The sequence below is a fragment of the Callithrix jacchus genome, chromosome 19 (genome assembly GCF_049354715.1).
Source record: "Callithrix jacchus isolate 240 chromosome 19, calJac240_pri, whole genome shotgun sequence".
Lineage (NCBI taxonomy): Eukaryota > Metazoa > Chordata > Mammalia > Primates > Cebidae > Callithrix > Callithrix jacchus.
The window spans coordinates 5,482,284-5,508,568 of record NC_133520.1 but is presented as its reverse complement, the minus strand read 5'-3'; the positions used below and the strand labels follow the sequence as shown (position 1 = coordinate 5,508,568).

Sequence of the window (26,285 nt, the reverse complement as noted above, 5' to 3'; positions counted from 1 at the left end):
TTTTGAGACGGAGTCTCACTCTGCCACCAGGCTCGAGTGCAGTGGCACCATCTCGGCTTGCTCCAACCTCTGCCTCCCAGGTTCAAGTGATCCTCCTCTTTCAGCCTCCTGAGTAGCTGGGACTACAGGCATGCACCACCATGCCCAGCTAATGTTTTTGTATTTTTAGTAGAGATGGGGTTTCACCATCTTGGCCAGGATGGTCTCAATCTCTTGACATTGTGATCCGCCTGCCTCAGCCTCCCAAAGTGCTGGGATTACAGGCATGTGTCACCATGCCTGTCCTGTCCTGCAGCTTTTAAAGGCTGCCAGAGAGTATGGGAGACCACCAAGACCACACTCTCCAGAAGGCAGGAGGCAGGAGGAAAGGAGGAGCTTGCTCTGAGCCAGAGTGCTATCCCTCCACAGCCACCACTAGTCACTGTGTCCTTGACAATGGTGCTCCCTTCCTCTCTGGCCACTTTGCTGTCTTGTGCCGGCCTCCCCTTCTGACTCAGGACTCCCTGCCTCCTGACCGTCCCTCGCACCTCCATGTTGTGAGCAGAGACCTCTCACCTCCATGTAGGCCAGGGTGAGCAGATGCCTCTCTTCTCCATTTCTCCCTAACAGTCCACACCCAGGCCTCAGCTCCCACATCTGGTAGCTCCCCCTCCACACGTCCCAGCCATGCCAGTCAGCTCCCGTGTAGCCCTTGTCAACATCCCGGCAGGGTCTACTCTTATGGGACCTGGAGGAAAAATGTCCATTCTTGGTTTGCCCTTGAGATTCTTGTCATGTATTGGGATAGATGAGTCCAACCTTCCCAAAACAACTCAATATAAAATGCAAGACTCATGGGCTAAGAACATCAGGTGAAAGTTTTCAGAACATTTTTTAAAAATCCTAATGTTTAGTGGATATCCTGGAAACTTTTCTTCCAAGAATATGTAGAAAAATAGCTCTGTGGGCCCTTTTAACGTACTCAAGTGCACTATCAATCACAGCCCTGTGGGTTGGCTTTCTCTCTGTAATCCTTAGGCCTTCTTGAGATATTGTAATTGCTCAGTGATAGAACACGGTCCCTTGATGAATATATAATAATGTGGAAGACGGAGAGTGAATGGCAGGTTGGAGAGGAAGGAAGAGTTCAGTATCTCAGCAAGAGCTTGCGTGGCACCAGGATGGCACTGATACACCTCTGGGCCTGTGGAAGGATGCAGGTGACACCCACATCTAGCACACATTTGTGGCTGGGGAGAGAGGCGTGCACCTGTCAGGTTGTGAGCATGCAGGGTCCCTGATGCCCGGCAGGGGAGCACTGGTGTGTGAGGGAGGCTGCCCTGTAGGGTGTGAGGTTAAGGGCAAAGGCAGGCAGGCACTGTCTCCAGCAGCTCTGCTCACTGCCTTCACTCCTCACAATGGGGAGGTATGAGAGACGCACTGCATTTTCCTGGAGGGAAGAAAGAAGGGGTTAATTCCAGGAGCCTCCTCCATGCGCAAGAGTCCCTTTTTCAGGTACATATGACTCAGGGTACTAGGCTGTCCCTGTGAGCAAAAGTCCTTTTCTGAAGCATTAGGTTCTAAAATGAGAAGACTCTGACGTGGCGACAGAAGGCAAGGAAAAGACAGCTTGTGCCGGTGGCCCCTGGTTAGTGTTCTGAGATGTTTTGCTGTCCTCATCTCCTATTTTTTTTTTTTGAGACAGAGTATCACTCTGTCACCCAGGCTGGTGTGCAGTGGCGCCATCTTGACTCATTGCAACCTCTGCCTCCTGGGTTCAAGTGATTCTCCTGCCTCAGTCTCCAAAGCAGCTGGGACTACAGGCGCTCGCCACCACACCTGGCTAGTTTTTTATTTTTAGTAGAGACGGGGTTTCTCCATGTTGGCCAGTCTGGTTTGAACTCCTGACCTCAGGTAATCTGCCCACCTTGGCCTCTCAAAGTGCTGGGATTACAGGCGTGAGCTGCCATGGCCGGCCCTCATCTTCTCTTCTTGATGCTCATAAACTTTTCCTTTTGCTTTCGAAACTATCTCTCTCTCCAGGAACAGTGATCTGCCAGCAACAGTGCTGGGTGGCTCTTCTTTGCTCCTGAGGGTGCTGGTGCAGTCCTCTCTGGTGTTGATTTGAGACTGAAGACACCAACCTGAGCTGAATGGTGCAGCTGAGAAGGATGGAGAAACGCCTTCCACAGGTCCCACTCCAGGGGTTCAGATCGGACTTCACGGTAGACTCCCACTAGCCCTCTCCTGATTCTCCCAGCCTAAGTCTTTCCTCCTTCCTGAGGCTTCTCAATCCATAACACTTTTGCTTACACAACTCTGACCTATGTCCCTGTCAGCTGTGTGCACGTCTAATCCTCCCTATGGACTGAGCTGCGTGGTGTCTCACTCCAGGGCCACATGCAGGGTGACCACAGTGGGAATGGCAACGCTGGGTGGAGCGGTGCACAGCTGGCAGCCCTAACTCTGTGATCCCATCGCTAGCCCCCCATGATGCCTGCCTGCAAATGGTCTACTGCAGGAAGGAGGAGAGAGGGAAGAAAGAAAGAGGGAAATGAGGTCTGTCTACAGCTTGCTGCTCTGACCCGACACCACAAAACACCGTAGAATGTGGTTTTTTCCCTCCCCTATTTCCCTTTAGAGCTCCAGCTTTTCACTCATCGCATGTTCTCTCTGCTGCCAAACATGGCTGCACTGAGCCAGACCTTGAGCCACAGCTACCAAGACATGAAACTGACCTGGGGGGAAAGTGGGCCTTGAACTTGGTCTGGAACATCCTGGCCAGGATGACGAGCAGCAGCACCAGCAGCACACTGGTTGCCGTGAACGCCACGATCTTCCATGTGGTCAGGAGGGTCTCGTGGGTGCTGGGCCATGTTTGCTCTGCATGAGAGAGAACAAAGCTGCACACGAAGCTCCCAGACTGTGAGGGGTACCAAGGTTCCCCTAGGCTCATTTGCTGGGTCATCTGGCACAAGAGATGCGCGTAGGGTGCCTCTGCCCCCGGGGCTTGGCTGAGACACCACGGCCCCTGCAGCTCGTGTAAACTGCATCAGGATCCACACAACACTGAAAACCTGTCTCCAGCATGGGCTCCGCCAGCTTGCAGACCTGCATGCTCACACTCGAGTCCCAAGCACAGGCCTGGCACAGGCTTAAATAATGCATCTGCTTCTTGAGGACAAAGCGGGGCATCCCTCTTGCCTGGAGAAGTTGTTCTGGAATGGACCAAGGGCTGGGGGAGTGGGAAGCTGGGACCTTTGTGAATGCTCTGGAATACGCTGTGGGGCTGGGTAAAGCAAGGAACAGAGGGTAAAGGGGCTACCTGTTCCATAGCTCTCACGCCCTACCACCTCTGCCATCGACTGCCTGCCAGGTCAGGGGAAGCAAGAGCAGGCCCTTCCAGAAGAGATTCTTATCCTCGGGCACAGGCCACCTTAGGCATCTCTTAGATGCCTCCCTACCTTGTCATGCGCACCCTCTTAGACACTCTGTCTGCACTTCACCACTAGCTGGCTCATAGGACCATCTGTGCTGCTAGAGACCCAGCATTAACAAGTGCTTCCTTGAGTCCAGGCAAGAAGCATGCAGTCATCACCACTGCTCAGGGCAGGATCCCCAGCCTGGAAAGCACTGGGAAGAGTAGGAAGGAGACAGTGGGTATACGCTGGCACCCCAGTCTGCATCCTATGGTCACTACCCAGGTGCACTGAGGCCAGTGGGGAAGGTGGTTTGAAAGTAAGTCATTTGCTTTTAACTATGAAGCCCTGAAGCCTGCAAATGGCCTAGAGTTTTGCGAGTGAGAGCAGGTGCTATGCACAGTATCATTTGTATTCTGATATGTGTCCTTGAGTGGAAAAGTTATGCATCATTTGGGTCCAGGGCAATGCATGTAATTCTGGTCACACCCATGGACCTGTGTCCTTACCAGTGGAAAGGGACAAGGCTGGGAGAAAAGAGTGCAGAAGCTGGAGGTCCTTCCATGGATGCTAGGGGTCTGGGACTCTGTTTAGAGGGTCAGCCTTTTAACTTGGGAATGGACAGATTAATACTCTGACCCTCTGAACAGGGTCGCTAGACCCCTCGCATCCATGGAAGGACCTCCAGCAGATGGGTTAATGCTCTTGACCCTCTGAACAGGACCTACAAGCATCTGGCACAGAACCCATCGACCCGCAATGCTATGTTTTGACATCCTGTTCCTGACACAGCGTGTTGGAGGAGGGATACAGCCTGGTACACAACCACGACCCACTACGTGCAGATGACCCATGGAGGGTCCATCTCCTCTAAGGGCAAGGCCTTCAGTCTTACCTGATTTGATGCAGTAGACTTGATAGGAAGGAAACCACTCTCCATACTGGCAGGTGATATACTTATAGTCGCTGGTGAGGCTGTAGCCAGGATCGCAGTAAAACTCCACCACAGTTCCGTGGTTGTAGCGCTCACAAGGCCGCGGATGGCAGATGAAATCTCCGTGACTCACCATTGGAGGTAGTGGACAAACTTGGGCAGTAGGGGAGAATAAGGGTTTCAGTACCACACGCTCACCTTTGTCCGAAGCCCTTAAGACAAAGAATGGCCTAGGAGGACTTAGTTAAAGGTGTGCTTATAGATTAATCACCAGGCTACTGAGTTGCCTTAGAGATGGTCTCTTCTTTCGGATTTTCAGGGAAGGCCAAATGGAAGCCTGCTCTAATATTCTGTTGTGACATGCCATTGTGAAGTACATCGTAAAAGAGAGGCTCGTTTTACAATGCAGAGTATGCCTATTTAATAGAGAGTATTAAGCTACTCTATTAATAATGCATGCTATTATATGCCAGACAACCTAGTAAATAAAATGAAGAAATTTCTGGACAAAATCTTTACTGAAAGGCATAGCTATCCCAAGCCGGCTTCTGTGACCACGGTAGTAATTTGGGACTATTGAAATCACAGGGCAGTGTCCCTGACCTGGTCCCCTATGCCCCGCTAGGGCTCGGCCAATGACGAACACGGAGCAGCTCTTCCAGCTCTGCTTGCAAAGCCATGGCACAGCCTCCAGGGCAACCAGAGTCAGGAGTCCTGGCTTGGTTCTGCCACCACCACCACCACCCTGTGTGACTTGAAGCAGATCCCTTAACCTCTTTGAGCCTTGATTTCTGTCCTCTGTAAAATGGAAGCTTATGCTACCCTAGGATGACGCCTCAGGGTTTTTCTGACTAATATTCCGTCATGTTAGGGGAAGAAAAAGTTGTTTTTAGTGTCCCATCTTGGTACTGCATTCTAGGTTGCAAGGTAAGAATGGTTCCATCTCTGTCACCGGAAAGACGGCTGCAGTGGGAGTTTGGTGCTTTTCTATCTCATGCCACAGGGAGCTCTTTCTTGGATCAGAAATAAACAGCGTTTAAACATTCTTCAAGAAACAGTCAAACCACAGATTCTACCAGTGCCAGCTTCAAACCCACACTCATGGAAACCAGTAAGAACTTTGACAAAAAAACCTCCTCAAGCCAAAAAGTTAACTTTTGATTGCCTTTCTTGGGGTAACCAAACACCCAGGCCAGTGCACAACAGGTACTGCCCACCATACAGGCTGGAAGGGGTGCCTCTCCACACTGGCCACCGGAACCACTCACTGGCAGCAACAGGTACCCACTGAGGCTGGATAACAAGATGGTTCTCCATGCAGAGCAGGCCACCCTGCTGGAGGTGGGTGAAGCAGTGGGGAAGGCACGCTACAGGCACTCTGTCGTCCTGCAAACAACACCGTGGTGTAGATCTTGGTTCTTTCAGGGAAGGGAAAATGCAAACTCACAGACGCAACTAGAGGAGTAAGTAGAAGCCCAGGCCTGCACCAGACAGGCCTAGGTCTGAATTCTGGCTGAGCTGCTCCAGACAGGTCTAGGTCTGAATTCTGGCTGAGCTGCTCCAGACAGGCCTAGGTCTGAATTCTGGCTGAGCTGCACCAGACAGGCCTAGGTCTGAATTCTGGCTGAGCTGCTCCAGACAGGTCTAGGTCTGAATTCTGGCTGAGCTGCTCCAGACAGGCCTAGGTCTGAATTCTGGCTGAGCTGCTCCAGACAGGTCTAGGTCTGAATTCTGGCTGAGCTGCTCCAGACAGGCCTAGGTCTGAATTCTGGCTGAGCTGCTCCAGATAGGTCTAGGTCTGAATTCTGGCTGAGCTGCTCCAGACAGGCCTAGGTCTGAATTCTGGCTGAGCTGCTCCAGATAGGTCTAGGTCTGAATTCTGGCTGAGCTGCTCACCAGCCGAGCAACCCCAAACCAGTCCCTGCTCATCCTTGAGCTTCAGGTCCTCAGCTGTACAGGAGTCTCTGAGGGCTATTTTGAGAAATGCTGGTGAGGGCTTAGTTCAGAGCTGACAAATTGTAAGTGATTATTCAGAGAAAACCAGGATTCAAGTATCTAAAAAGATGGAATATAATGAGTTGTTGCAAAGTGGAGAAGCCAGCAGGAACCCCCCGAGATTAGCGAGAGCAGGAAGCCGCTACCACTCCTGGGCTGGTGGGATGAAGGGGTCTCATTGCTGGGGTCCCCAGTGGAAGGTGGAACCATGGAGGGCTATCCTGCAGGAGCTGGAGCCTGGGCAGTTCAGACTCTGCTGGAGATGCCCCCAGGGCAGGAAGAGTGAGAAAGAAGTAGCCTGGTTTCTCCACCTGCCCACCCTTTAGACTCCCTCTGGACAAAGCCAGTGGGGAGCCAGGTGACAAGAGGGTCTGGGAAATGGGGTCTGTGGTGGACAGCATGTCTAGATCTGGTGCAGTGCAGGGAAGGTCCAGGGGTGGATCTGAGGGTGGCAGGCCCAGGTGTGCTCAGTAAATGGTGGCTGTCAGGTGGCTGCTGTGTGGATCCCACAGGTGGTCACTGGCAGGGACAGGCTTTAAGCTCTGACTCTGAGGCCCAGGAGCTTTCTGCTGCCCTGCCTCAGGGTATCTCCTGGGCTGGCAAATGCAGTCACATAACCACTTGCATTTCTACAAACTCTTTTGCTCTTTTCAAATTTGCTATCACCAGGGTGCTCTGGGAGCATCCCCAGGAAATAAAGCAGAAAGAAGCAAAGGGAAGGGCAGCTGATGAGGAAGAGGGAGAGAGAAAAAGGCACTGGCCATGTTGTTGAACTGGGCCTGGGAGATCCAGGGATGTGGCAGCGAGGGCTCTTCTCTCCTTGGAGGCCCTCCCCCATGCTATTTCTCCTCCACTCAAATCTTGGGAGAACACTAGGAAGGGGTCTCCAGTGGCCCCAGGACTGACTGGGGGGGCCACCTCCCCTGCACTGCTGGAGCGTTCCCCAGTGCCACTGTATACTCAGGAGGCAGCACTTTCTGTGGGACAGGAGCCCCTTTCTGTGGTCAAGAGCAAATGTCCATCGATAGATGAATGGATAAAGAAAATACATACACCATGGAATACTATTCAGCCTTCAAAAAGAAGGAAGTCCTGCCACTGAGGACCATGGATGAACCTGCAGGACAGTCTGCTAAGTGAAATAAACCAGGCACAGAAATACAGATACTGCACAATTCATTTATATGTGAAATCTAAAAAAGTTTAGCCCATAAAAACAGGGAGCAGAATGGTGATTACCAGGGTCGAGGAGGTAGAGAAAATCAGAAGATGTAGGCCCAAGGGCACAAGGCTGCAGTTCTGTAAGATGAAGCCCAGAGCTCTGATGCACAGTATGTGCACTCCAGTTAATACTGTATTACAGTAGAAATGCACTCAGAGAGTAGATTTCAGGAGACGGATTGTCTTAACTTACTTGACTGTAATAATCATTTCACTATGTAGATGTACCTCAAGACATCACGTTGGATACCTTAAACATATAACATTTTTATGAAAGAGAAAAAAGGGTACACAGGGCAGGAGGGCACTCCTCCTAAAAGGCTCTCCAAACTAGTCCCTGAGGGGCACTGTAGGATTAGAGAATTACCAAAACAGTTTCAAAGCACAGAAAACGTCATGAAAGAGGCCACATAAATGGATGCGTTTGTGATGAGCAGCATTTTTTTCTCACTGGGCCGGAAGAATGAACGAGTTCAAATCATTGCATTCGCCCCGAGGCAAATGGTCCCATGGTGTGCTCAAGAATTTCTGTACTATACGGATCAACCATTTAATCAACCATTTAATGGGCAAAGGCAGGCAGCATGGAGTGGCATATAGGGGTATGGGCTGGGGGTTATCCAAATTTGTGTTCAAAGCCCAACTCTACCACTGATGAGCTTCGGGGGTTAGGCAGCTTGTCTGACTTCTTGGGGTCTTAGCTTTTTCTTCTGTCTAATGAGTGAAACAATCCCCAGCTCCTCCAGTTGATGTGAGGATTTGATGTATGGAAACCGTGTAATGCAAATGTCAGGGACATAGTAGGCACTTAATAAATAACAGCCATTAGTATCACTGGAGTCCAAACTTGCTGGGGTTCCCATGCTACCCTTCCCATACTGGGGCACTGCCAGGCTCCTTAGGCAATTAGGATATGTGGGATTGCACCAGGGAAGCCCCAAACATTCAGCGAATGTGACTGCATCTCATCACCACATTTTCTCAGAGGTCAGATAAAAACCATCCATTGTAGAGGCTTTAACTCTGGGACTGTCATAGTTGGCTGGTAATGAAGATGCATTTTCCCCCTAAGTAGAAACATTTATCTTCACACCTTGTAGTGTCTCTGATGATTGCACCTGGCAAGCCATTAGCTTTGCTATAAAGGAAAGCCCCATGTGGGGTGGTGAGGGTAGACGGTGGGAGTGTTTCTTTCAACTTGGAAGCAAACAACAACAAAAGTATTATTAATTACAAACTTAGAGAGTCTTATTTAAAATACCCGATATAAAAACAGCCGTGGCTTAGGGACTTCCACCTCTCACGCAACACAGCCTCTCACTATGGAGCTCACTGAGTTCTGCTAATATCTCTTCTCCACACCTTCCCTAACAGACAGTTCTATGCAGACAGACAGACACACACACACTCCCCCACACCCAGAGGCCTTAGACACATGGCAAACAGCCCCATGAACAATAGCCATGCGGCTGGCATTTGAAATAACCTATGTGTTCCTAGAAATTCCGGTGAGTAAAAGTGGACTGGCTATAGCACTTTTTTCTGTTCTTATCTTAGAACTCCTTTAGGCTCAGCCTGTGACTCATATCCTGTCACTTGCTAGTTCTAAGGAAAACACACCCGGGGAAAACCTGTGGGTGATGAACAAAGATACTTCTGCAACTCCATTTTTCTTAATCTTACTTTAGATATTATTAGCAACAGTTACGGCTTTTGTGAGGCTTGGAGTCTGGACATTTGGTGGTTACAGGCAGAATCCAAGCAAGGCTCTGCTGAGACTCAGCCAGAAACAGAAGATGATTCCTGTCCCCCAAGTGTGAAGTCTCTGCTCCTCGTTTCATGACAGGGTTACGGCTCTTTCAGACTAGCCGGAAAATTCCTACCTATCCAAATGGCTGCAGAGTCCGGTTTTTACCATATTTAGTCTCTTATGGAACTTTCCAGAGGTGGGACATGGGGGGAGGCGGGACCAAAGGATGGAGTGCCGAGGCATGGGACCTGAAGTCTTCCCTGTGGTGCCCAAGAATGGCCTGAGCCTGGCCGGATGCACCTGCTATAAGCCTGCAATTTCCCCAAATAAGCCTTCCCTCCGGATCCAGCCTCCCCTCAACTGTGTCCTTTCCTCACCCTCCCTCTGGCTATTTCCTCCTATGCAGATTTAACTGCAGCACAAACACCAGCCCTTAGGGAAGCCCTCCCCAAGCGCACAGGCAGTGACCTTGGGGTTCCTGGGCACTTGGCGCGTTTTACATGCCTAATACTTGTACAGATCTGTTAACTCTTTGAGAGTAGGGATGGGATCTTTAGTTTTTCTGACTCCTGTAGCATCCAGCATAATTCCGGATAAACATTTGCTATTGAGTGAATGGAAATGTCAAAGTTTTCACAATAAACCAGAAGCAGTTCCCTGCCCGCTTCTCTCCTCTTGGCAATGTTCGGCAATTTCCACGCTGTGTCTGGTCCTATTTTTTAATGAGAAAACAAGGGGAGACATGATAATAGTTTTATCATAGCCTCACAGCTTCACCCGATGGACACTACACACAAGGATTTACGTACACTTTAGGGATGAGCTTCACCAGTCCCACCTCTGAGATACACACTAAAATAAAGAGGTCAGTGTTTCTAACATCTGCAAAACAATGCCAGTTGGTTCTTTCCTTGATGCACTAACAGGTGTGCAGATCATGGTGTAATACGGTATATGATAAAAATGGAATGTTTAATTCAAATGTCCTTTAATGCAGGAGAACCACATTTAGAACAGAGATGTGGTGGTGCTAGTTAAGGAACAGGTAGGTGCTGGGGTGGGAGAGGACTTTAACAGGACAAAGATAAAGCACAGCAGCTGCCAACCTGACGTGTGGGAAATAAAGGACAGGGAAAAATGTTCAGGTCTTCCTCCAGAAACAAAGAAGTGTAAATATAAAAACATAAGACTATTTCTCTTGATTGAAAAAAAAAAAAACCCTGAAGCCTTTTTTCCCCCAAAATACTTTATTTTTTAGAGCAGTTTAGATTCACAGCAATATTAGCAGAAGGTACAGGAAGCTCCCGTATACTCCCTGCTCCCATGCAAGCACAGCCTCCCCCATCATCCACATCCCCACCAGAGTGGTGCATTTGTTACCATTGCTGAACCTATCATTACCACGCAGAGTCCAGAGTTTACATTAGGGTTCACTCTTGCTGTCATGCATGGGTTTGGATAAATGCATATTGACATGTATCCACCATTAAGGTATCATGCAGAGTAGTTTCACTGTGCACCCCCCTCCAAATCCTCTGTCACCTGCCTGTTCATTGCACCCACCCACCCCAAAAAGCATGGCAATCACTGTTTTGCTGTCATCATGGTTTTGCCTTTTCCAAAATGTTAACAGTTGGAATAGTGCAGCGCGCAGCCTTTTCAGACAGGTGTCTTTCACTTAGTAATATGCATTTAAAGTCCCTTCACATCTTTTCATGGTTTGATGCTTAATTTCTTTTTAGTGCTGAATAATATTCCATTGTCTGGATGTACCACAGTTTATCCATTCACCTACTGAAGGACATTTCGGTTGCTTCTAAGTTTTGGCAATTACGTATAAAGCTGCCATAACATTTATGTGCAGGCTTTGGTGTGGATATAAGTTTTCAGTTCCTTTGGATAAATACCAAGGAGAAAGATTGCTGGATCATATGAAGAGTATATTTAGTTTCCAAACTGCCTTCCAAAGTGGTTATATCCTTTTGCATTCCTGCCAGCACCAGATGAGAGTTCCCGTGGCTCCTCATGCTCATCAGCACTTGGTGTTGTAAGTGTTCCAGATTTTGGTCATTTTAATAGGCAAGCAGTGATCTCTCTCGTTTTAATTTGCATTTCCTGATGACATCTGACACGAAGTATCTTTTCATATGTTTGTGTGCCATCTGTATATCTTCTATGGTATTAAGGTCTTTGGAACATTCTAAAATCAGGTTGTTCATTTTTTTTTCAGTGTAAAAGGTTTTTTTTTAAATTGTGTATATGTAACATTAGCCAAAATTATTTAGAGTCAATAAATTTTTATTCAAGGAATTCCATGTTGTGATTTCTTTCACTGTCCCTCAAGGTCACTTTATATCCTCTAAAGAGCTGGAGTGAAAAGATTTATCTTCAAGTTAGCACTTTTTAATGAAACTGATGCTTATTTTAATCCAGTTGTCCTGTCAGTACATAAGTCTTTTGAGATGGAGTCTCACTCTGTCGCCCAGGCTAGAGTGCAATGGCTTGATCTCAGCTCACTGTAACTTCTTCCTCCCAGGTTCAAGTGATTCTCCTGCCTCAGCCTCCTGGGATTACAGGCATGCACCACAAGGGGTTTCACCATGTTGGTCAGGCTGGTCTTGAACTCCGGACCTCATGATCCACCTGCCTTGGACTACCAAAGTGTTGGGATTACAGACATGAGCCATCGTGCTCAGCCTTGTGTTCTTATTGTAGACTTTTAATGGTTCCTTGTATATTTGGATAACAGTCCTTTATCAGATGTGCCTTTTATAAATATTTTCTACCAGTCTGTGGCTTGTTTTCTCATTCTGCTAACATTGTCTTTTGTAGAACAGAAGTTAATTTTAATGAAGTCCAACTTATCAATTTTCTTTCACACATCATGCCATTGGTGTTGTATCTAAAAAGACATCAGCATATACAAGGTCATCTGGATTTTCTTACATGCTATCCACTAAGAGTTTTACAGTTTTGCATTTTACATTTAGGTCTATGATTTATTTTGAGTTAATTGTATGAAAGAATGTAAGGTCTGTGTCTAGTTTTTTTTTTAATATGTGGATGCCCACTTGTTCCAGCATTAATTGTCAAAAAGTCTTGTCTTTGTTCCATTGTATTGCCTTTTATCCTGCGTCAAATATGGGTTCACTATATTTATGTAAGTCTATTTCTGGGCTCTGTATTCTGTTCCATTGATCTATTTGTCTATTATTTCACTAAGACCACACTGTCTTGATTGCTGTAGCATTATTGTAAGTCATGAGGTCAGGCAATGTCGGTTCTCCCACTTTGTTCTCCTTCAATATTAGCTGGCTATTCTCAGTCTTTTGCTTCCCCATATAAACTTTAGAATTAGTTTAATAATACCAAAAAAAATAACCTGCTGGGATATTGATTAGGAGTACATTGAATCTGTAGAGCAATTTGGGAAGAATGAACATCTGGACAATATTGAGTCTTCCTATCCATGAACATGGACTGTCTCTCCATTTATTTAGTTCTTTGATTTCTTTCATAAGAGTTTTGTAGATTTCCTCATACAGACTTTGTAAGATTTGTATCTAAGCATTTTATTTTAGGGGGAGCTAATGTAAATAATATTGTGTTTTTAAATTTCAAATTCTACTTGTTCATTGTTAGTATATAGGAATGTGATTAACCTTTGTATATTAACCTTGTATCCTGCAACCTTGCTATAATTGCTTATTAGTTCTAGGAGGGGTTTTTCTTTTTTTTTTTTTGGTCAATTCTTTTGGGTTTCTTACAGAGATGATCATGTCACCTGTGAAAATGATAGTTTTACTTCTTTCTTCTTAATCCGTATACCTTTTATTTCCTTTTCTTGACTTACTACATTAGCCTAGAACTTCCAGAATGATGTTGAAAAGGAGGGGTGAGAGAGAACATCTTTGCCTTGTCTCTGATCTGATGGGAAAGCTTCTAGTTTCTCTTCATTATGCATAATGGTAGCTGTAGGATTTTTGTAGACATTCTTTATACAGTTGAGGATATTGCCCTTTATTTCCAGTTTACTGAGAGATTTTCTCATAAATTGGCATGGGATTTTGTCCAATGCTTTTTCTGCATCTACTGAAATGATGATGTGCTTTTTTTCCGTCAGTTGTTGTGATGAATTGCATTAATTGATTTTTAAATGCTGAACCAGCCTTGTATACTTGTATATCTGGGATAAATTCCACTTAATCATGGTATGTCATTTTTTAATACTTTATTGGATTAGATTTGCTAATATTTTGTTGAGGAATTTTGCATTTATGTTCATGAAAAATATTGGTCTGCAGTTTTCTTTTCTTGTAATGTCTTTGTCTGGTTTTGGTATCAGAGTAATACTGTCCTCAACACACGGAATCAGTCTGGAAGTATTTCTTCTGCTTCGATCCTCTGAAAGAGATTATAGAGAATTGGTATACTGTCTTCCTTATATGTTTGGTAGAATTCACCAGCAAATACATCTGGGCCTAGTGCTTTCTGTTTGGGAAAGTTATTAATTATTTATTCAACTTTTAAAATAGATATAGCCCTACTCAGCTCATCTGTTTCTTCTTGTGTGAATTTTGACAGATTGTATCTTTCAAGGAATTGGCCCATTTCATCTAGGTTATCAAATTTGTGAGCATACAGTTGTTCACAGCATTCCTTTTTATCCTTTGAATGTCCATGGGATCTGTCGTAATGTCTACTCTTTCATTTCTGATATTAGTAATTTATGTTCTTTCTCTTTTTGCTTAGCCTGGTTAGGGGTTTATTAATTTTATAAATCTTTTCTAATAACCAGCTTTTGGTTTTGTTGATTTTCTCTACTGAGTTCCTGTTTTCAGCTTCATTGATTCATGCTCTAATTCTTATTTCTTTTCTTCTGCTTACTTTGTATCTAATTTGCTCTTCTTTTTCTACTTTCCTAAGGTGGAAAGTTAGACTATTGATTTTAGATCTTTCTTCTTTTCTAACGTATGTATTCAATGCTAGAAGTTTTCATCTAGGTACTGCTTTCACTGCATCCCACAAATGTTAAGTTGTGTTTTCATTTTATTTAGTTAAAATATTTTTTAAATTTCTCCTGAGATTTCTTCTTTGACTCATGTTATTTAGAAGTACACTGTTTACATTTTGAGATTTTCCTATTATCTTTCTGCTATTGGTTTCTAGTTTAATTCTACTGTGTTCTATGAGCAGATTGTGAACTATCTTGGTGAGTGTTCCATATGAACTTAGAAGAATGTGTTTTCTGCTGTCGTTAAATGAAGTAGTCTATGTATGTCAATTATTGTTTAATGATTGATAGTACTGAAATCAGCTATGTCCTTACTGATTTTCTGCCTGCTGGATCTGTCCATTTCCAATAGAGGTGTATTAATCTCTATCTATAATAGTGGATTTATTTATTTCTCCCTGCTGTTCCATCAGTTTTTGCCTCATGCAGTTTGATGCTCTGTTAAATGCATACACGTTCAGCATTGTTAGGTATTCTTGGGGAATTGACCCTTCCCTTTGTTTTTATGAAATGCTCTTCTTTATCACTGGTAACTTTCCTTACTATAAAGTCTGTTCTGTCTGAAATACATATGCAGTAGTTACTGCTCCTTTCTTTTAATTACTGTTAGCATGGTACATTTTCCTCCATATACTTCCTTTTAATTTACATTAATTTGTCTTCATATTTAAAATGGGTTTCTTATAAAAACAAACAGTTGTATCCTTTTTAAAAATCTACTCTATCTCTGTCTTTTAATTGGTGCATTTAGACCACGGACATTCAAAATAACTATTGATATAGTTATCTACCATATTTGTTATTGTTTTTTGTTTGGTGCCTTTGTTCTTTGTTGCTATTGTTATCTTACACTTTTTCTTCCACTTCCAGCATTTCTTTTTCTTTTTTCTTTTTTTTTTTTTGAGATGGAGTTTCGCTGTTGTTACCCAGGCTGGCGTACAATGGCGTGATCTCGGCTGACTGCAACCTCCGCCTCCTGGGTTCAGGCAATTCTCCTGCCTCAGCCTCCTGAGTAGCTGGGATTACAGGCATGCACCACCATGCCCAGCTAATTTTTTGTATTTTTAGTGGAGACGGGGTTTCACCATGTTGACCAGGATGGTCTCGATCTCTTGACCTCGTGATCCACCCGCCTCGGCCTCCCAAAGTCCTGGGATTACAGGCGTGAGTCACTGTGCCCAGCCTCTTTTTGGTTTTAATTGAGCACTTTATCTGATTACAATTTTTCCTGTCATAGCATATCAGTTATACTTCTTTTTAAACTTTTTTTACTGGTTGCCTTAGCATTTGCAATGAACATGTACAGTGACTCCAAGTCCACTTTCACATAACACAATGCCACTTCACAGGCAGTATGAGTACCTTATAATTACAAAATAACCCTATTTTTCCCTTTTTCCCATCCCTTGTATCATTGCTGTCATTCATCCCACTTAGCATATATGTGTATACACATATGTGTGTGTGTGTAATATACCTAAGCACATGTAATCAAGTACCTTGTTACTATTGTTTTGATATTATTACTTTGAATAAACTGTTATCCACTAGATCAATCAAGAATAAGAAACATAAAAGTTTTAATTTTACCTTCACTCATTCCTTCTTCATTGTCCTTTCTTTCTTCATGTAGACCCAACTTTCTGACCTATATTACTTTCTCTATCTCTAAAGAACTTCTTTTTAACATTTCTTGCAAGGCCTACTGGCAACAAACTTCTACATTTTTGTTTACCTGAGAAAGTCTTCCTTTCTCCTTCACTTCTGAAGGTTAATTTTTGTGGGGTATAGAATTCTAGGTTGGCGGATTTTTTTCTCTCAACATTTTAAATGTTTCATTCCTCTCTCTTCCTGCTTGCGTGGTTTCTCAGAAGAAGTCAGATATAAATAATTCTTATCTTTGTTCCTCTATGAGTAAGGTGCTTTTCCTCTGGCTTCTTTCGGAATTTTTTATTTTTCTGTAGTTTGAAAACTATATTTCTGGTTGCAGTTTTGTTGTTTTGTTAGTTTGTTTTGCGTGAATCCTGTCTGGTTTTCTGAGCTTTCTGTGGTTTGGTGTCTGACATCACTTTGAGGAAATTCCCAGTCATTATTGTTTCACCTATTTCTTCCTCTCTTTCTGGTATCCTCATGATACATATGTTTCACCTTTTATAGTTGTCCCACAGTCCTGGGATAGTCTGTTCTTTTTTTGTTCCTTCAGTTTTTGTTCTCTTTGCTTCTCAGTTTGGGAGGATTCCACTAATATATCCTCAAGCTCAGATATTCTTTACTCTGCCATGTCCAGTAAACTAATAAGTCCATCAAAAGGCATTCTTTGTTTCCATTACAGTGCTTTTGATATCCAGCATTTCTTTTTGGCTCTTTCTTAGGATTTCCATCTCTCTGTTTACATCACCCATTTTTTCTCACATGCTGAACATTTCCTCCATTACAGCCCTTAGCATATTGATCATAGTTGTTTTAAATCCACATTTTGAGAATCCCAACATTCCTGTCATGTCTGCTTCTGATGCTTTCTCTGTCTCTTCAAATTGTGGGTTTTTTTTTTGCCTTTTAATATTTCTTATAGTTTCTTCTTGATAACTGAACAAGGTGTACCAGGTAAAAGGAACTTCTGTAAGGAGGCTTTTGGTAATGCAGTGGTGCTGTGCAGAGGAAGGAGAAGCATTCTGTAGTCCTAAGAACACTGTGAACTTCACAAGTGTTTCTCTGTTTTGTTTTGTTTCCCCTCAGTGCCTTAGCACAGGATGTCTAGAGGGGGCTGGAGTTGGGTACTTCCCTTCCTCCAGGTCAGCTGGACTCTGACAATACCCCAGCAGTTTTGGCTGTGGCTAGCAAGTTTCTCTTAGGACAGACAATGTTAACAGGCTACTCTGGCATAATTCAAAATGGCTCATTCTCCTTCCCCTGCCAAAAGCACAAGGGGATTTTTATGTGAGGAAAATGCTTACTGTGAGAACCTGGTAGAGCTCCTGGAGGTAAAACTCACAAAAGTGTGGGGGTCCCCCTTGACTAGGTCCCCCTAGAGCTTTTACCTCTCGAGTTGTCCGCACTGAGGCTGCAGCAATTCGTCAGTTGCAGTTAGGTTCTCTTACACCTTCCGCAGCCCCTGTCTGCTTCCCTTGGTGGGAATCTGCTCAGGTAAGCCGTGACCCTCTGCACCTATCTGTCTCTCCATACTGAGAGCAGCAGTTTGCCCTGTGACCTTACTTCTCTTATGGATACCAGAAGAGTTCTTGATTTTTCAGTCTGTTCAGCTTTTTACTCATTGTTAGCATAGACTGGTGACTTCCGAACTCCTTACATGCAGAACTAGAAACTGAAAGTTCTCCCCCAAAGGCTTTTCAAGGGGTTACTGAAGATTTTAGACTAGTGATGGTTGTGGACAAACAGTCCTCTCTGGAAGGGGCCTCAGCTAATCTCTGACTTAGGAGCTGAGTGCTTGCCTGGGTGCTCTGAGTCTGACCAGCTATTGAGAAGTGACTGCCAACCAGTATGAAAGAAAGGAGTGCCTTTCTGAGTCCTGGAAATGCTCCTTGGTCTTCTTGGGGAAGACAGTCCTACCACCTCTCTTTTATAGTGGGCTGGCAAGCTGCTAATAATTAGAGTATCTCTCTATCTCTCTATCTATCTGTCTGCCTGTCTGTCTGTCTGTCTGTCTGTCTGTCTGTCTGTCTGTCTATCTGTGTATGAGACAGGGTCTTGCTCTGTCACCCAGGCTGGAGTGCAGTGGCATGATCATGGCTCACTGCAGGCTCAACTTCCTGGGCTCAGGTGATCCTCTCACCTCAGCCTCCCAGATAGCTGGGATTACAAGTACATACCACCATGCCCAGCTAATTTTTGTATTTTTTTGTAGGGACAGGGTTTCGCCATGATGCTCAGGCTGGTCTTGAACTCCTGGGCTCAAGAGATCCACCCACCTTGGCCTCCCAAATTGCTGGGATTACAGTCATGAGCCACTGCAACCAGCCAAAATTAGGCTTCTTTCTTAATATTATGTAGCATCTCAATGAACCCAGAAAAAGTAAGCATAAGGGTTTTAGGCTGCAGAGCCTCTCTGGTGGTGTGGTGGTATTCAGGCCAGGCAGTCATTTCTTGAGTGGGACTGTCAGTGTCTGGAATGCTGTGGGGGTTTTACAACACTTCTGCCTGCCCAGGAAATATGAAGCAGCATCTCCAAGCCATTGGAACAACCCCAAATCCTCCACTGCCCCACCCTTGCCATGCTCCCAATGTCCCTGGAATCACCCCTTGGAATTTCTACCTGCCCCTCACTCTCATCCCTGGCCCAGGCCCATCCCTATCCACCTGGCAGGATGCCTGGCAGTGACTAGGGGGCAGATGAGTCAGGACTTGAAGGCCAGCTCTGCCACTCACTGGCTGAATAACCACGGTCATGTTATTACCTCCTCTCATTCAGTTTCCTCATCTGTCTGATGGAGAAAATAATACCCACTCACCAGAGCTGTTGTGAGGGCTGCATGAGGTAAGGGCCTGAGCTGGTGGCTTGCTAATGGAGGCTCACATCAGGTACCAATATTGGTTTGTTTTCAGAGATGGGGATCCAGACCCTGGCCCTCCCTGCCACAGAGTGAAGCTGCTGGGGAGTGTGGGGAGAAGAAAGCATCTGTCAGTTGTCTCGGTCCTCAAATTCCTCATGTCCCACTTTTAGCCTAGGCAAAAGTATCTGACCCTACTGCTTCTCTGTCTTATTAGGGATGCAACCAAAGGCAGATCCTCTCCTTGTCCCATGGCATGGTCCGATTAAGTGGGTGAGCTGGAAGGGTGTCCCCCTGGCCAGATGCTTCCCATGATGGGCAGGCTGGTGATGGCCCCCCACAGGGGGCCCTGCAACAGACTTCTCCCTGGAGCACACTGGCCAGCTCTGTGGGCATTCCCACATGGAGATGCCACAGCACCTTCTGGAGAGACAGAAGCTGCCTTGGTCCAGGGAGGCCTGCGATGCACATAAGCCCCACAGGTTTAAGGAAGCAGAGCTGGGCTGCCTGCCTTGCCATGGACGACCCTGGCTGGTTTCTTTGGGAGGTGAACCACACTATCCTTTGGAGAGATGGGGCTTCCCAGGCACACAGTCACCCAGCCTCCCTGTGCACTGGCAGGGCACTCAGAGTCACCTTCTCCCAGTGACATCATCCTTCTCTCTCTCCAGCTGTGACTTTTTTCTGCAGGTGACTTCAAGCTCCTTTTGGTGAGTGCTGTTCACAACACTGAGGTTGGGTGGCTCAGAGGGCCCCCAGGGCCAGGCAGCAAAAGCTCATGCTGTCTCCACTACCAGCATGTGGCTGGAGCATTTTCATTTGCTTACAGCCAACTACATCTCCATCCACTTCCCTCCTGTCTTTAGAAACATCCAGGCCCCCATCAGCACTATCTGAGCTCAAAGAAAGGCAACTAATACTATTGCCCAAAGCAAAATGAAGCCAGAAAAAAAGGCTGATTGATGTACTAAGTAGAAAGAAGGAAAGAAAGAAAGAAAGAGAGAGAGAGAAAGAAAAAGAAAGGAAGGAAAGAAGGAAGAAAGGAAGAAAAACAAAGAAAAGAAAGAAAGAAAGAAAAAAGAAAAGAAAAAGAAAAAGGAAGGAAGGAAGGAAGGAAGAATGGAGGAAGGAAAGAAGGAAGGAAGGAAGAAGGAAGGAAGGAGGGAAGGAAGGAAGGAGGGAGGGAAGGAAGGAAGAAGGAAGGAAGGAGGGAAGGAAGGAAGGAAGGAAGAAGGAAGGAAGGAAATAAAGGAAGAAGGAAGGAAGGAAATAAAGAAAATGAAGGAAGAAGGAAGGAAGGAAGGAAGAAGGAAGGAAGGAAGAATGTAGGAAGGAAAGAAGGAAGGAAGAAGGAAGGAAGGAGGGAAGGAAGGAAGGAGGGAGGGAAGGAAGGAAGAAGGAAGGAAGGAGGGAAGGAAGGAAGGAAGGAAGAAGGAAGGAAGGAAATAAAGGAAGAAGGAAGGAAATAAAGGAAATGAAGGAAGAAGGAAGGAAGGAAGGAAGGAAATAAAGGAAATGAAGGAAGAAGGAAGGAAGGAATCCTCCGTGGTCTCTTCCTGCTTTGCATTATCAGCACCACGGCACCCCCTCCAGCAGAGATAAGGGAGACTATTATACTTGGACAATCTGCATTTTGGATTTTCTGAAATAAAAGGCTCTTTATTCTCTTATCTAAGTATAGTAATTGCGTTCTTTCACTCATTTTTAAATTTACTTATTTAACAAATATTTTTTGGACAACCACTGATACTACCTTGGTCCCATCCTCAGATGATAAATAGGTAAACACATGGATATTTATGTGGCTGGATAGGCCTCTCCTCTATCTGCTGAGAAAAACATTAATAGTACAATCTCACACATACAGGAGTTGTAATGGAGCTCTCAGGTACCACATATCCCCCACGGGGGCTTGGAAGGCACCTGGACCAAAAGGAGGCAGATTTTTTTTATGCACAGGAAGAGCTAAAGTGTATGCTGGTACTAGCAGGGAATTAGATACCTAGGAGTCAGAAGGTTTAAAAAACTAAAGGCCAGCCCACCTTGCTTCCTCTGCAATGGAGATGGGCCAGAGTGAACAGCTGCCACATGCACTCCATGCGGGAGAAAGTGAGGATCCTCCAGACACAAGAGGAGGCCAGGAAAAGGGCCTGGGCCTAGGGAAGTTGAGAGGTGAAACTTCAAGGTGCCAGTGCAGCTGGGGAGCAAGGAAAAAGAGAAAATAAACAGGAAGAAGGAGAGTCTGTGGGTGGAACAGTCTCCGTCAAGAGAAGGCAGGTCACGTGGGGACATCTCATGGTCATGGTCCCTCAATGTAGATAATGCAGGGACCCTGCTGAGTCTCCAACCCCACCCTGATGCTACAGATTGGATTCTACCCCTGAGAACTGGTGGCTAAAATCTGCTTGAGTCTCGGTGTAGGCTCAGGTGTTGCTTCCTGATAGACGGTGGTATAGAGCTGCTCTGTCTCCGCAGTCATGGGCAGGTGCCCAAAGTACCTTCAACAGGGAATATGGGTGGTCAGAGAAATGGAAGAAATTACTCATAGCGAAGCAACAGACTGGTTTCAAGATAAGAAACTGCTCACGTTACATCTAATCACACATTCTCTGTGCCATGCTGGAGACCAATAGGAGGTACAGAAGACAGACTAACAGCGTTGGGTGTGTGTGCAAGAATCTGCTTTAGACGAGCTGTCCAGGAAAGGCTCCTAAATAGATGACTTTTAAACTGAAATCTAGAGCAGTCCTATTCACAGTGGGGTCCACAGACCACTGGTGCACCCTACTGGTGTACCAACTGTTTGCTACAAAGCCATGACAAATAAATAGAGAAACTGATTTGACCTTGTCACAACATCCATGTGTTTGCAATTTCTATTTTGATAGACATTTTCAATATCTAAATTGCATTGAAATAACACAATACAGTTGAATCTGATAGTTAATGAGAGTTAGATTATAGTTAATCTGATAGTTAAAAAGGGGACCTGTATTATGTCTTTGTCTTTTTATTTTATCTAGAATCTGTTTTTTATTGGATATTATTGGTCTGCAACATATTGGAAAACAACAACCAAACCACTGGTCCCTTCACTTCAGAGAGATGAGAGGCCCTAATCCGATCATAAATGCATATAGGAATGCACGATGCAGAAAGACTAGGAAGGACTCGGTCCAGGAAGTGCTGGAGGAGGACATGCCTGGCAGGGGAGATGGCGCATGTGAAGGTGGGCTGCAGGCACTGAGAGGCCTGGGCCGGGGGGCGCTGAGTGTGCAGGAGACAGAGGGCTGCACAGCATGAGGGAGGGGAGGCAGGTGGGACAGTGTGTGTGCAGCTCCATGGCGCCACATCAAGCAGTCGGGATTTTATCATAGTGTGAAGGGACACTTCAAAGATCAGGGACTGATATATTTTTTAAAAGCCAGCTGGGTGGAGAACAGGCTGTTGTACAGCAGGGACAGGCATGGCAGGAGTGCCAGGAAGTGGCTGCCATACTTGAATAGATGATGGTGGCCTGGACCAGGATGCTGGCAGTCAATGTGGTGGGGAGGAGAGTGACTTGAAAGCTCTTCCTCTGTTTCTACAATAGGACTTGGTGATTTGGGGGCTAGGAGAAGATGAATCAAGGCTAACTCCCGGATTTCTGACCTGGCTTGATTGTGGTACCAATTTCTATGTTAGGTTTTTTTTGTGTGTGTGTTTGTTTTATGGAAAGGCATGGTACAGAGCTTGGTTTTGCACTCGTCAGGTGTGAGCTTCCAGTGGGAAAGTCATCCAGGTCAGTTAGGCAGCTGGATAATGCAGAACTCAGGATTCATGAGCATAGAGATAATCTTGACAGGCATGGGACTGCATGCACTCACATAAGGGGAGAGGGCAGAGAGAAAAGGGAACAGGACCCGGTCCAAATGCTGAGACATCTGACAGGGATGAGAGACTGGCAGAGTAGCCTGGGGTGCTTCACAGAAGCCCACACAGGAGACTGTCCCAAGGAAGAGAGAGCAGTTCTTCGCAAGCGGAGAAGGATGGAAACAGAAGAGTGGCCACTGGATTTGGCCATATGGAGTCAGTGGTGACCCTAAGAAAAGCAGCTTCCATACAGTGACAGAGGGGAAGCCATTCTGCAGTGAGTTGGGAAGGAAAAGGTGTTGGAAACCTTAGGTGACTCTTTAGAGAAGTTTGCTGCAGGGAAGCAGTAAAGTCGATGGCTGGAGGGCTCAGGGAGAGCCCCACCCCCAGCCCAGAGCTCTTGATCTTGTTAACAGGTTGGCAGTAGTTCAACACAGGGCACAAGGTTGGTAATCCAGGCAGGAGGGCAGTCATTCAGGAGGAGAAAGATGCGGTCCTCCACGAGTGGAAGGCAGGGCTGGACTTTGACAGGAGTAGGAGGGGCTGGAGGGAAGCAGGAGCGCTGGACACGGGCACCAGCAGATCGGTGGCCAGGGTGGTGCGGGCATGAGTAAGCTGCCCTCTGAAGGACCCCCTTTTCCAAATGAAGTGTGAGGCAAGGCCACTGCTCAGAGGCAGTGGGGAAGCTGACGTGAGAACTATGTATCACTTATCACAGTCCTTAACCCATTTATATGTTTCACTACATGCAAAAGAATAAAATGAGGTTTAAAACCAGTCTGTGTGCCTTGTAACTATCCACACAAATAATTTCAAGGCAGGGGTTGGGGGGATGGGAGAGGTAGAAGAATGTAGAATATTTTTACCTACGAAATCCTTCTGAGCCACTGAGCCCAGGTGCTTTGACTGGGTATTTTCATTCTTACTTCTTCCAAAGCTCCATACAGCCCCCTGGGTGTTCTTCATGTAGGAAAGACCTGCCCCTATAGTCTGTGCACCCAAATCGACCCCACACAGCTGGCAGGAGAGGCTGCTGGCTGCTCACCATAATCCCTGGTCCCCTCTTCCTCTCGGGCACCTAGCTGGTCCACGTTGCCTGCTGTCCCTTGTTCCTCTAGGTTCTTGCCAATGGAATATGAGTAGAAGTGATCAGAGCTGCTTTCAAGCCTGATCCATGAAGCCCTTCCAGGCTTCTGTCTACCCAGAATGGAGATGATCCCTTCCAGGCTTCTGTCTACCCAGAATGGAGATGATCCCTTCCAGGCTTCTGTCTACCCAGAATGGAGATGATCCCTTCCAGGCTTCTGTCTACCCAGAATGGAGATGATCCCTTCCAGGCTTCTGTCTACCCAGAATGGAGATGATCCCTTCCAGGCTTCTGTCTACCCAGAATGGAGATGATCCCTTCCAGGCTTCTGTCTACCCAGAATGGAGATGATCCCTTCCAGGCTTCTGTCTACCCAGAATGGAGATGATCCCTTCCAGGCTTCTGTCTACCCAGAATGGAGATGATCCCTTCCAGGCTTCTGTCTACCCAGAATGGAGATGATCCCTTCCAGGCTTCTGTCTACCCAGAATGGAGATGATCCCTTCCAGGCTTCTGTCTACCCAGAATGGAGATGATCCCTTCCAGGCTTCTGTCTACCCAGAATGGAGATGATCCCTTCCAGGCTTCTGTCTACCCAGAATGGAGATGATCCCTCCTCAGAGACCTCAGAAGCCAGCAGAGCTTCCCACTGGCTCCTCACTGACTGGGTGGAGGAGGCACTGGCAGATCAACATTCACTCAATATCGCTACATGAAAACAAACTGCTATTTTGTTTGAGCCATCATCCCTTTCGGGGAACCTTCTTACAGCAGCAGTCTACCATATACAGTTGGTATAAGGAAGAAATAACAGATGTGAATCCACTTTGTGAAACGGCCAAACAGGCACGCTCCAGATGTTCGTTGCCATTACTACCCCCAAACTCATCGCTTTCTGCCATGCTAGTGCTGCATTTGAAGAGTGTAATAATGACTTAAGCCACTGGTTCCTCAACCCTGGCTGCACAGAATCACCTGGGGAGCTTTGCCTAATTGGTCTGGAGTGGGTCCTGGGCTTGAATAGATCGTAAAGCCCCGGGGTGATTCTAACCAGTAGACAAAGCTGGGAAGCATTGCCTCCACAGTTGCAATGGTCGGGGGACGCCCTCCATCCCCTACATGCCGAGGATGGATGCTTTACAACATTGAGTGGAGTCAGGATGCAAATTAAATTGTCATGGTATCTAGTCTGGGTCTTCATCTTTCACTGAGCTCTTGCTATATGAATTACAGTCCATGGACTGTCCATTTTGGGATCAGCTAAGTGCTTATTAGAAATTAGTACTCTCCAGCAACACCTACGGAATCAGAAACTTGATTTCAGCAAGATTCCCAGGTGGTTCACATGCACGGTGCAGTTTGGGAAGTGCTGTCCTGGATCGTAAGGGAACTCTGTAGCTGAGCTCAGTAGTAAAGTTGACTCTTAATGCCACAATCTCAAGTCTCAAGGTGGCCTTGAAGAGCATGGGAAAGTGGAGGGAAAGCCAGCGATCCTGTGTGCTCAGTGCAAGGGCTCATCTCAAGACAGCCCAGTGTGTTGTCTTTGTGGCTCTCAGAGGGAACAGGAGGACAGGGACTCTGTTCCCATATGTACAGAACCACCCAACCTCTGCCTTCAGGAGTCCTGCTGAATTCTAATCATCAAAACTGCCATTGTCCGAGCTGTCCGATCTAAGTTTGGGTAATGATTCCAGGAAATTGCATGGAATCCTCCATGCCCAAGTCCGGGCTGTCTCCAAGGCTATGTCTGAAACTTTGCTTTTAGCTCAGGGAAAATCAATAAACATTATACAGCACATTACATTTTCCACTTTTGTTCTGTTGTAACAACACAGAAGGCCAATACGTGTGTCCACTGAAGGAAGCCAATGATGATGAGGCTAGGGCTTTGCTTGTTTCAAAGCCGGATGGAGCATGGTGTTTACCTGCTCAGAGCTGTGCCGACAGATCAAATTTAAGATCAATATCACCCAGCAGCACTGAGGGAGGGGCCCTCATTTGCTTTCCATCTCTGAGTCATCACATTAGGAAGTCCCTGAAGGAATACAAAATGCATGTGATGACAACTGTGAAACTTCAGAGAAAAAAAAACGGCTTCACATAAGAAATCAGAAGTGTGCCTGGTTTTGAAGCCACAAGGAAGCCACGGAGGAGCACACAGGTGAAGGAGCAGGTGTAAACTCGTGATTTCCTCTGACAGCAGTGGAGAGCTGCTGGTGCTGCAATCATGAGCTGACACGTGTTTCTGTGTTCTGATGAGGCTGCTTGCCCTCTCTGCAGTGATGGGAGCCCCAGCGGCTACACTGAGGACAGTCTTCACCACCACGAGGTGAAAATAAATCGCAAGACATCCGCGGCGTCACTGTTCTGACGTCTGTGAACCTTTTCCAATACATGATTCCCTTACAGTCAGGACTCCTAAAGGTAATCAGGGCATCTGAATTTTTCGTAAGTAAAAGAAATCAGGGGCACAAGATTCAAATGGAATGTGTGTCCCACCACATAACCCAGGAAGCCCACAGGTAAGGG

At 46.1% G+C, this 26,285-nt stretch overlaps 1 protein-coding gene across 12 annotated transcripts in view; it reads right to left on the bottom strand.

The window, feature by feature from the left end:
• Window positions 1–26,285, bottom strand: part of SUSD4 (sushi domain containing 4) — a 145,532-nt gene that overhangs the window by 4,432 nt on the left and 114,815 nt on the right. For 6 of the 12 annotated variants that reach the window (XM_078356386.1, XM_078356385.1, XM_078356387.1 and 3 more), the window contains 2 exons: window positions 4,294–4,485; window positions 2,718–2,862 (listed from right to left, as the gene is read on the bottom strand). In XM_078356386.1, the coding sequence (XP_078212512.1) occupies window positions 2,718–2,862; window positions 4,294–4,485 (337 nt within the window). Of the gene's footprint in view, window positions 1–2,717; window positions 2,863–4,293; window positions 4,493–26,285 lie in introns of all 12 variants that reach the window. The other 6 variants (XM_078356384.1, XM_078356382.1, XM_078356383.1 and 3 more) reach the window with 1 other exon arrangement.